At 44.1% G+C, this 12,407-nt stretch overlaps 1 protein-coding gene across 1 annotated transcript; it reads right to left on the reverse strand.

Moving 5' to 3' along the window:
* Positions 1–2,932: 2,932 nt before the first annotated feature.
* Positions 2,933–3,922, reverse strand: LOC123154531 (GDSL esterase/lipase At5g45920-like). The gene has a single exon (XM_044573233.1). The coding sequence runs from the start codon at positions 3,920–3,922 to the stop codon at positions 3,206–3,208; it is 717 nt and encodes a 238-aa protein (XP_044429168.1). The 3' UTR covers positions 2,933–3,205.
* Between the last annotated feature and the right edge of the window lie 8,485 nt (positions 3,923–12,407).

Here is a 12,407-nt window from a genome sequence, read left to right on the forward strand (position 1 = left end):
GCACGGCCGTGACTCTCGCGAAAGCACAACCGTGCCGCTCGCGGAAGCAAAACCGTGACTCTCGCGAAAGAAAAAAAACAGGAACACATTTTTTCCCCTTTTCAAGAGGCATGGCTGTGACTCTCGCGAAAGCACAACCGTGCCTTTCGCGGAAGCAAAACCGTGACTCTCGCGAAATAAAAAAAATAGAAAACATGTTTTTTTCTGTTTCCGAAAGGCACGGCCGTGACTCTCGCTAAAGCACAACCGTGCCTCTCGCGGGAAAAAACCATGACTTTCACGAAAAAAAGTGTTTTTTTCACGCAAATTTTTTTTTGAATTTTTTTATCGAAAAGGTAAGGAAGACCGGGGGAAAACCAAAACGTCAAAGAAAACCGAATAAACCCCGTTTAAAAAGCCAAAAACGCGTGCAGAAAAATAAAAAATAAAATCCGAAGGGAGCGTCCAGAGCGCGACACGTGGTGAATGGCTGAGAGCGCGCCAAGTGGCGCTGATCGTTGCGAGGCTCCTGAAAGAGCGCTCGTTAACTAGTTGCTCCCAGATATGTGTGATTTTCCACTAGCGTTTGAAGTTGGGCCGGCCCATTAGATCATCTTCAATAAATCACCCTAAAAAAACTCCACTGATAAGTGGTTATTGGGGAACCCTAAAAAAATGGTTATAGGGAACCTCCTAATATTATTTTTAGGGTTTGTAGGTGTGCGCTATAGAAGATCACCCAAAAACCCATCATCTATACTTAGCCTTATATATGAGCCCCGTCTATTAGTGCCTAATCTCTCTCTCTCTCTCTCTCTCTCTCTCTCTCTCTCTCTCTCTCTCTCTCTCTCTCTCTCTCTCTCAAGCTCCGAGAGGTGGCAAGGCGATGGTTTGCCAGTACATTATTGGGCGGTAATGGTGGTCTGGGGGTGGTGGTTCAGTGACGGTCTGATGAGCATTGGCGGTGACACGCTAAGGTGTCATTTATTAGGGAAGGTGATGGGAGAGAGCCAACTCCCCTTCTATATAGGGCCAGCTAGAAGTGTTTTATTATGATCACCATTCTTTTTAATGGGGGTGAGAAGGGGAGGCGGATCTGCTGGAACACTTTTTGTTGGCCTATCTCACCCTATACTAGAAATATTAAGGGGGGGGGGATCTACTGGAGATGCTCCTAGGAGCACAGGAGCAAGTGTCTTTTTATGAAGATTCACGAAGCTTCTCACCCGATTTTTGGAATCTTCTGACCATTTTTCCGTCGTTTTTCTCATTTTTTTTCATTTTCGATTCTTTTATGGCATATTGTTTTTATTTTTTAATTATCTTTATTTTCTCTATTTAAAATTCATGAACATTATTTATATTTTGAATCCATGGATTCTTTAAAACTTGTGATACTTTTTAAATCACAAACATATTTTAAAATATATAAATATTATTAAAGTTCAGGAAATTATTTATAATCAGAAAAAGTTTTTCAAATTTACGGAGTTTTTATTTACAAATTCATGAACATTTTTCTAATCAGTGAATATTTTTGAAATTCACAGACATTTTTACATATTCCTGAACATTTTGTGTTTTTCATGAATAAATATGGCTAAAAAAATAGAGGCACAGATGTTTTTTTGAACAATTTTTTTTGCGATACAAAAACGCTACAGGAAAAGCCCAACAGTTAATCGCTACAAAAACGTTAGCGATGGCCGAGGAAAAGCGTTAGCGCTACAATGGATCGGTCCCTAGTCTAGCGATGGCCGTGGCCCATATTTGGGTTCTCCTCTGCCTTTCCTTTGTTTTTTATTACTTGTCCGTTTTCATTTTTATAGATTCTTTGGAATATTTTATTTTCTCATATTTTCTTTTCTTGATTACGTCCTTTTGTGTATTTTATCATGTTTAGGCTAAGTGCTTAAACCTCTTCTTAAATCACATGAACCCATATTTATACATGCAAAAACATTTCTTTTCAAAGTCAACATGTTTTTTATTTTTTTGAAAGAAAAACCGGTTTTGCTAAATCTCATGTGCCTGAAATTATCCTTGGCTTCAATCACTTTTTTCTTCTTCCCGAGCGTAGGAGATGAGGAGGCCGGACCTAGTCGAAGAAGAAGTAGTCTCATTATCTATCTTGGGGATACCGGGAGTCCATGTTCATCGGGAAGCAACAACCTAACTATCTATTTCATGAATGTGGGGTGCAGGGGAACGTCGGAGTTGTGCACCGGTGCGGGGCTTAGAGAGATGGTCGGGGCGGCAGCCAACACGGCGGTGTGGAGACGTCGAGAGGAAAGCAGGGCGGCGATAGCTACCAGCCGCAAGGGGCGGATGCAGGCAAGAAAGGTTGGGTTGGTCAGTGGCTACACGAGAAGGAAGAGGCGACAGGTTAAAGATGAACGGTACCTTGAACTATTTTCAGCCGTTGGATGGAGATTTAAAGGCCCTTGATGAAAGCGACTGATGCAACATATTTTTCTAGGCACCTGCCGTATAGACAGTCCCAATAAATAAATGTATTATTATACTATAAAAAAGTTTAAACATGGTTTGAAACTTTCATTGTATATACAAGAAAACTCATATTGTGATATTTGTATATTTTAACTTTATCACTGTGTAATTTCTTCAACTTTCAAACTTTATTCTTTACAATAATTTAAAAGATTCTGACATATTTTTTATAAAAAAATATCTCCTTCAATCCGTAGCCACACAAACCAACATAATCCAGCGAACCACCCTGTGATGAAATGGTTAGGAGGACAGTGGTATTCTGCCCGTCAGAGTTTAACTCCTATACTTGATATTGACACTCATATTTTTCTAGATTTATTTAAGGTTTTCTAGCGTTGTGCGCTTAGCGAGAGGAGACGTTCCGTCTACTACGAAGATGTCTATTATGATTTTGTTAATCTTAAAATAATATGTCGGCTTAATTTTTTGAAGATGCTTATAAAGATAACGTGTGCATGTGTGTATAAAAGGACAGAATCCCTTGGCATGCAATGTTCCGCCGCAGCACTTCCGAATGAAACGAATTCAATCCCATATATTTATTCCACATTTCGGAACAAATAACGAATGCAGACAACAAACTGCCGTGACAATCTCGCACAACATGAATGGACGAAACAAATAATGTAAACAAAAAAGAAACAAACAAACAATTTCATGGGCGGCATCCGACCGATATCCATCAATTCTGAACCTTATCCTCAGCATGGTCTCACTCCTCCTCGAAGCACCTGACAGCGTTGTCGGGGTCGATGTCGCTGCAGAGCGGCAGGTCGGCGGGGAGCGCCTCCAGGCTGAGGTTGGCGTCCCTCAGCGCGAACACCACCTCCTCGAACAGCAGCCGGTTGCCGGTGGGCGTGAGGTGCAGCCCGTCCCGGAGGAACGCCGTCTCCCACCCTGGGAACTCCTGCATCCGGGACCAGAGGTCGATGGCCCGGAGCCCGCACTGCCCGGCCACCTCCACGCACGCCCGCGCGTACCGCCCGGCGGCCTCGTTGGTCCGCTCGGGCAGGCCCGACGCGTCCCCGTTGCGCGGGAACCGGACGCGGCCGCGCTCGTCGACGGGGGGCGGCGTGACGAGGATGAGCGCCGCCGCCGGCCAGCGCGCGCGGAGCAGCGCGCAGATGGCGCGGAGGTTGTCGCCGTACTCAGGGAGCGGCACGTGCTGGAACGCGCTGGCCCGGTCGGGGAGCGACGCGTCGTTGGCGCCGAAGAAGACGGTGACGGCGGCGACGGCCGCCGACGCCGGGATGGCGGAGAACGCGCGGTCGGCCACCAGGGACGCCCAGCGGGTGTTGTAGCCGCTGTAGCCCCGGAGGACGACGTCGGCGGAGCGGGAGTAGTGGTTCGCCAGGTGCGCGCCCCACCCGCCCTCCCCGAACGACTCTTCCGTGATGGAGTCGCCGAACAGCACGATCGACGGCCTCATGATGATGATCCTCGAGCTCAAGCTTCGCTCTAGCTAGCTAGTCAAGTTCGATCGATGAGTGGCATGGCGCGCGGAGGGGTATATATATAGACAGGAAGCGAAAGGCGGCTGCATGGGAGAGCGAGCCGGGCTGGCCGTACGTACGTACGCTCGTTGAATTCGCCCGGTGACCTCACGCCTGACATATACGGGCTCGTTTTTTCAGGTGACATGTACTCGGTTCAGTGCTACGGACGAAACGAACAAAATACCATTCTCGATCGTCTTGGTTTGTGGCGACGTCGCTTCTGTCGTACGGACAAATCGAGTATGGAAAATCAAACTGCCCTCGTCTCCTCATCGTTTTACGGTACCGCCTCTGTGACGCTAGAACATTCCTTTCCCGTGGGGCGCGTATGAGCGGTGACTTATAGCATTGCAAATTATGCTTTTTTTTAGGGTTTTGCACATGGCAACTATGTCAGTCGGTTATAGCATTGCAAATTCTGCGTTTCTAAGTTTTTGCACATTGCTAACGCTATAGCATGGCAATTTATGTGCGTCGTAGCTTTTCCGCACATGGCTACTATATGTGTTACAAAATGGCAACTTTTTTTCCCCTAAAACAAGACATGACAACTTTTTGCACGCACCATGGTAATTCTCTACCTGTCTCATGAACTCATGGCAAATTCTCTACTTGCGGCATGGCAAATCTTTATCTTGTAGCATGATAATCTCTATATTATAGGATGGTAAATTTTTATTGTCCGACGTGGCAGTTTCTCTTACCAGGGCAATCATTTTTTTCTAGCATGCCAATTTTTCTCATCTCAAGATTTGTGCAGGGAGGGGGGGGGGGGGGGTGATCCTTCGCTTGTGCCTCCCTCTATTGGGAAGCTGCAAAGGCAGTATAGCTGAAAATTAGAATAAATATTGAGGGACTCTCAATAAACATTTATTGGAAAATATTTATTGAGAAACTACTAGAGATGTACTTGATCACATAATTATCAGTTTTGGTAATCCTACAACGTCTGAGATCATCTCATATCTAAGTGCAAGGTCAACTTTGCACCTTTTCAAAGGAAAGTGCAACCTCTAAGGTATTGTTTTTTGAACGCATCCAAACACATTGGTGCTCCAAATAGGACAATTTACAACACATTTTAGAGGTTTGGTTTATTTATTTGTTTATTTGGCCACAAGTTACAGATGTCATTTCTTTATGAAATTCACATGTGTTTGCTAATAAAAAATCAGGGTTGTTAATTTTTTGAGTCCGTCTATGTCACATCTGGATGTGAGGGGATACCTCACATCTGAGTATGATGTCAACACCACCTCATTTTTCATTGTTTGTCATGTTTGTTTGATTTTAATTTGTCAAAGCCCAAAACTAAAAACCAGCTCACCCCGCGTCCGCCCGGGTGGTCGGCCTATAAGTAAATCTGGTCGCTACCTGCCCTAAAAAAGGAAAATTCTGGTTTCTAGTTACCCGTTCAAAATAATCTGATCGCTAGCGCTAACATCGATTTGTTTGCATTTGCGTCTGATCGATATACACTTACAAGAACGTCTCTCATCACTAGCTTCTAGGCCACCAAGGATTTTTTTTCTTTCGGTTTTTGCATTTTTTTACTCTTATATTTTATAATTAATTTTAAGTAATATTTCAAAAACATCTTCATGAATTTACATATTTTATTTCAAATTATAAAAAATGTTATCAAATACCAAAAATATACTAATATATGGTGAACAATCCTTAATATATGATGATCTTTTATGAATACACACTAATCTTTGTGCAATATACATTATATAGGATGCATTTTTTAATTACACACAATGAAGATTTCTTCAAATACACGAAATTATTTTAAACACGTACTAAACAACTGATTGTGCATTCAAATAATGTTCACAAATTAGTAAAAAAATAGTCATGATTCAAAATTTGTTTGCAAATTCAGAAAATATGTTCTTAAATTTAAAAATATGCATGGTTTGAAAAATGTTCATAATTTTGAAAAGGTTTCAGGAATTTTAATAACAAAAAGAGGTAAGGAAAAGTGGAAAAACAAAAAGCCAACAGGACAAAAACAAATAGAGAAAATAGATAAATAAGAAGAGAACAAAGAATGAACATAACTTGATTTTGTTTAAAAAATGTTAAACATGAACAAATTTACGAATTTGGAATTATTGAAACTTGTGAATTTGTGAAAAAAGAAAAAGAATAAAAAACAAAAAATGAGATCAAATTTTGACAATAGAAATATTGAAAGGAGAGGAAAACCAATGAATAAAAAATGATAAAATAAAAGTAATGGAAAAACATGAAGAAAACAAAACCAAAAACGCATCCTAGCTACTTGGGCCGGCTCATCCGTGGTTTGTTCGCCGTCGAGGGTGGACATGCAACTGGGACAAAGAAAGATTGTACTCCCGGTTGCGAGTCGAGAGTGGACTTGCAATTGGGATTACAAAAGGTCGGCCGAGTTGCGAGTCAAGTTTGGACTTGCCACTGGGACAAAAGTTTGGGCCCCAGGTGCGATTCGAGGATGGACTTGCAACTGGGACAAGAAAAGGTTGATTCCTAATTGTGAGTCAACCGTGGACTTGCAACTGGGACAAAAGAAAGGTTAGGCCCCAGTTGCGAATCGAGAGTGGACTTGCAATTGGGACTAAAAAATTCGGGCCCCAGTTGCGAGTCGAGCGTGGACTTGCAAGTCGGACAAAAAAGGTTGGGCCCTAGTTGCGAGTTGAGGGTGGACTTGAAACTTAGACAAAAAAGGTTGGGCCCCGATACGTCTCCAACGTATCTATAATTTTTTTATTGTTCCATGCAATTATATTATCAGTTTTGGATGTTTTATATGCATTAATATGCTATTTTATATTATTCTTGGGACTAACCTATTAACCTAGAGCCCAGTGCCAGTTTTTGGTTTTCCTTGTTTTTTAGCTTCATAGAAAAGGAATGCCAAACGGAGTCCAAATGAAATAAAACCTCCGCTATGATTTTTCTTGGACCAGAAGACACCCATGAGACTTGGAGTGCAAGTCAGAAGACCCACGAGGTCGCCACAAGGGTGGAGGGCGCGCCTAGGGGGGTAGGGCGCGCCCCCCTACCATGTGGGCCCCTCGGTGACCCCCTGACCTAGATCTTCCACCTATATATTCACATATATTCCCAAACCACGAGAAGCATCGATGAAAACACTTTGCCATCGCCGCAACCTTCTGTTCCCGTGAGATCCAATCTTGGGGCCTTTTCCGGCATCCTGCCGGAGGGGGATTCGATCACGGAGGGCTTCTACATCAACTCTATTGTTCTTCCGATGAAGCGTGAGTAGTTTACCTCAAACCTACGGGTCCATAGCTAGTAGCTAGATGGCTTCTTCTCTCTCTTTGATTCTCAATACCATGTTCTCCTCGATGTTCTTGGAGATCTATCCGATGTAATCTTCTTTTGTAGTGTGTTTGTCGAGATCCGATGAATTGTGGATTTATGATCAGGTTATCTATGAATATTATTTGAATCCTCTCTGAATTCATGTATGCATGATTTGATATCTTTGTAATTCTCTTCGAACTATCGGTTTAGTTTGACCAACTAGATTGGTTTTTCTTGCAATGGGAGAAGTGGTTAGATTTGGGTTCAATCTTGTGGTGTCCTTTCGCAGTGACAGTAGGGACGGCAAGGCATGTATTCTATTGTTGCCATCAAGGATAAAAAGATGATGTTATGGCTTGAGTTTATTCCTCTCCATCATGTCATCTTACTTAATGTTGTTGGGGAACGTAGCATAATTTTAAAATTTGCTACGCATCACCAAGATCAATCTATGGAGTCATCTAGCAACAGGGAGCGGGGAGTGCATCTACATACCCTTGTAGATCGCGAGCGGAAGCGTTCAAGAGAACGGGGTTGATGGAGTCGTACTCGTCGTGATCCAAATCACCGATGACCTAGCGCTGAACGGACGACACCTCCGCGTTCAACACACGTATGGTTGGGAAGACGTCTCCTCCAATTTGATCCAGCAAGGGGGAAGGAGAGGTTGATGGAGATCCAGCAACACGACGGTGTGGTGGTGGAAGCAACGGTGATCTCGGTAGGGCTTCGCCAAGCTCAGGGAGAGGGAGAAGTGTCACGGGAGGGAGAGGGAGGCGCCAGGGGCTAGGGTGCGGCTGCCCTCCCTCCCCCCACTATATATAGGACCCCTAGGGGGGCGCCGGCCCTAGGAGATGCAATCTCCAAGGGGGGGCGGCGGCCAAGGGGGGTGGAGTGCCCCCCAAGCCAAGTGGGGAGCCCCCCACCCCTAGGGTTTCCAACCCTAGGCGCAGGGGAGGCCCATGGGGGGCGCACCAGCCTACTAGGGGCTGGTTCCCCTCCCACTTCAGCCCATGGGGCCCTCCGGGATAGGTGGCCCCACCCGGTGGACCCCCGGGACCCTTCCGGTGGTCCCGGTACAATACCGATTACCCCCGAAACTTCCCCAATGGCCGAAACTTGACTTCCTATATATAAATCTTCACCTCCGGACCATTCCGGAACTCCTCGTGACGTCCGGGATCTCATCCGGGACTCCGAACAACTTTCGGGTTACCGTATACTAATATCTCAACAACCCTAGCGTCACCGAACCTTAAGTGTGTAGACCCTACGGGTTCGGGAGACACGCAGACATGACCGAGACGACTCTCCGGTCAATAACCAACAATGGGATCTGGATACCCATGTTGGCTCCCACATGCTCCTCCATTATCTCATCGGATGAACCACGATGTCGAGGATTCAATCAATCTCGTATACAATTCCCTTTGTCAATCGGTACGTTACTTGCCCGAGACTCGATCGTCGGTATCCCAATACCTCGTTCAATCTCGTTACCGGCAAGTCACTTTACTCGTACCATAATGCATGATCCCGTGATCAACCACTTGGTCACATTGAGCTCATTATGATGATGCATTACCGAGTGGGCCCAGAGATACCTCTCCGTCATACGGAGTGACAAATCCCAGTCTCGATTCGTGTCAACCCAACAGACACTTTCGGAGATACCTGTAGTGTACCTTTATAGTCACCTAGTTACGTTGTGACGTTTGGCACACCCAAAGCAATCCTACAGTATCCGGGAGTTACACAATCTCATGGTCTAAGGAAATGATACTTGACATTCGGAAAAGCTATAGCAAACGAACTACACGATCTTTAAGCTATGCTTAGGATTGGGTCTTGTCCATCACATCATTCTCCTAATGATGTGATCCCGTTATCAATGACATCCAATGTCCATAGTCAGGAAACCATGACTATCTTTTGATCAACGAGCTAGTCAACTAGAGGCTCACTAGGGACGTGTTGTGGTCCATGTATTCACACATGTATTACGATTTCCGGATAACACAATTATAGCATGACCAATAGACAATTATCATGAACAAATAAATATAATAATAACCATTTTATTATTGCCTCTAGGGCATATTTCCAACAGTCTCCCACTTGCACTAGAGTCAATAGTCTAGTTACATTGTGATGAATCGAACACGCATAGAGTTCTGGTGTTGATCATGTTTTGCTCTTGGGAGAGGTTTAGTCAACGGATCTGCCATATTCAGATCCGTATGTACTTTACAAATATCTGTGTCTCCATTTTGAACACTTCCACGAATGGAGTTGAAGCGACGGTTGATATGCCTGGTCTTCCTGTGAAACCTGGGCTCCTTGGCAAGGGCAATAGCTCCACTGTTGTCACAGAAGAGAGTCGTCGGGCCCGACGCATTGGGTATGACTCCTAGGTCGGTAATGAACTCCTTCACCCAGATTGCTTCTTGTGCTGCCTCCGAGGCTGCCATGTACTCCGCTTCACATGTAGATCCCGCCACAACGCTTTTCTTGCAACTGCATCAGCTTACTGCCCTTCCATTCAAAATATACACGTATCCGGTTTGTGACTTAGAGTCATCCAGATCTGTGTCGAATCTAGCATCGACGTAACCCTTTACGATGAGCTCTTCGTCACCTCCATAAACGAGAAACATATTCTTAGTCCTCTTCAGGTACTTCAGGATATTCTTGACCGCTGTGCAGTGTTCCATGCCGGGATTACTTTGGTACCTTCCTACCAAACTAACGGCAAGGTTTACATCAGGTCTGGTACACAGCATAGCATACATGATAGACCCTATGTCCGAGGCATAGGGGACGATACTCATCTTTTCTCTATCTTCTGTCGTGGTCGGGCATTGAGCCGTGCTCAATCTCGTACCTTGCAATATAGGCAAGAACCCCTTCTTTAACTGATCCATATTGAACTTCTTGAATATCTTGTCAAGGTACGTACTCTGTGAAAGACCAATGAGGCGTCTTGATCCATCTCTATAGATCTTGATGCATAATATGTAAGCAGCTTTTCCAAGATCCTTCATTGAAAAACACTTTTTCAAGTAGGCCTTTATGCTTTCCAAGAATTCTATATCATTTCCCATCAACAGTATGTCATCCACATACAATATGAGAAATGCTACAGAGCTCCCACTCACTTTCTTGTAAATGCAGGCTTCTTCATAAGTCTGCGTAAACCCAAACGCTTTGATCATCTCATCAAAGAGAATGTTCCAACTTCGAGATGCTTGCACCAGCCCATAGATCGAGCGTTGGAGCTTGCACACCTTGTCAGCATTCTTAGGATCGACAAAACCTTCCGGCTGCATCATATACAATTCTTCCTTAAGGAAACCATTAAGGAATGCCGTTTTGACGTCCATTTGCCATATCTCATAATCATAGAATGCGGCAATTGCTAACATGATTCGGACGGACATCAGCTTCGCTACGGGTGAGAAAGTCTCATCGTAGTCAACCCCTTGAACTTGTCGATAACCCTTAGCGATAAGCCCAGCTTTATAGATGGTTACATTACCATCCGCATTTGTCTTATTCTTAAAGATACATTTATTTTCTATGGCTCGCCGATCATCGGGCAAGTCAGTCAAAGTCCATACTTCGTTTTCATACATGGATCCTATCTCGGATTTCATGGCTTCCAGCCATTTGTCGGAATCTGGGCCCGCCATTGCTTCCTCATAGTTCGAAGGTTCACCGTTGTCTAACAACATGACTTCCAAGACAGGGTTGCCGTACCACTCGGGTGCGGAACGTGTCCTTGTGGACCTACGAAGTTCAGTAGCAACTTGATCTGAAGTTTCATGATCATCATCATTAACTTCCTCTCTAGTCGGTGCAGGCACCTCAGGAACATTTTCTTGAGCTGCGCCACTTACCGGTTCAAGAGGTAATACTTCATCGAGTTCTACTTTCCTCCCACTTACTTCTTTCGAGAGAAACTCTTTCTCTAGAAAGGATCCATTCTTGGCAACAAAGATCTTGCCTTCTGATTTGAGGTAGAAGGTATACCCAATAGTTTCTTTAGGGTATCCTATGAAGACGCATTTTTCCGATTTGGGTTCGAGGTTTTCAGGTTGAAGTTTCTTGACATAAGCATCGCATCCCCAAACTTTTAGAAACGACAGCTTAGGTTTCTTCCCAAATCATAATTCATACGGTGTCGTCTCAACGGATTTCGACGGAGCCCTATTTAAAGTGAATGCGGCAGTCTCTAAAGCATAGCCCCAAAATGACAGCGGTAAATCAGTAAGAGACATCATAGATCGCACCATATCCAATAGTGTGTGATTACGATGTTCGGACACACCATTACGCTGAGGTGTTCCAGGCGGCGTGAGTTGTGAAACTATTCCATATTTCCTTAAGTGTGTGCCAAATTCGTGACTCAAGTATTCTCCCCCACGATCTGATCGCAAGAACTTGATTTTTCTGTCATATTGATTTTCAATCTCACTCTAAAATTCCTTGAACTTTTCAAAGGTCTCAGACTTGTGTTTCATTAAGTAGACATACCCATATCTACTCAAGTCATCAGTGAGGGTGAGAACATAACGATAGCCACCGCGAGCCTCAACACTCATTGGACCGCACACATCAGTATGTATGATTTCCAATAAGTTGGTTGCTCACTCCATTGTTCCTGAGAATGGAGTCTTGGTCATTTTACCCATGAGGCATGGTTCGCACGTGTCAAATGATTCGTAATCAAGAGACTCCAAAAGTCCATCTGCATGGAGCTTCTTCATGCGTTTGACACCTATGTGACCAAGGCGGCAATGCCACAAGTATGTGGGACTATCATTATCAACCTTACATCTTTTGGTATTCACACTATGAACATGTGTAACGTTACGCTCGAGATTCATTAAGAATAAACCATTCACCAGTGGAGCATGACCATAAAACATATCTCTCATATAAATAGAACAACCGTTATTCTCGGATTTAAATGAGTAGCCATCTCGAATTAAACGAGATCCTGATATAATGTTCATGCTCAAAGCTGGCACTAAATAAAAATTATTGAGGTTTAAAACTAATCCCGTAGGTAAATGTAGAGGTAGCGTGCCGACGGCGATC

Source organism: Triticum aestivum, chromosome 7A (assembly GCF_018294505.1).
Source record: "Triticum aestivum cultivar Chinese Spring chromosome 7A, IWGSC CS RefSeq v2.1, whole genome shotgun sequence".
NCBI lineage: Eukaryota > Viridiplantae > Streptophyta > Magnoliopsida > Poales > Poaceae > Triticum > Triticum aestivum.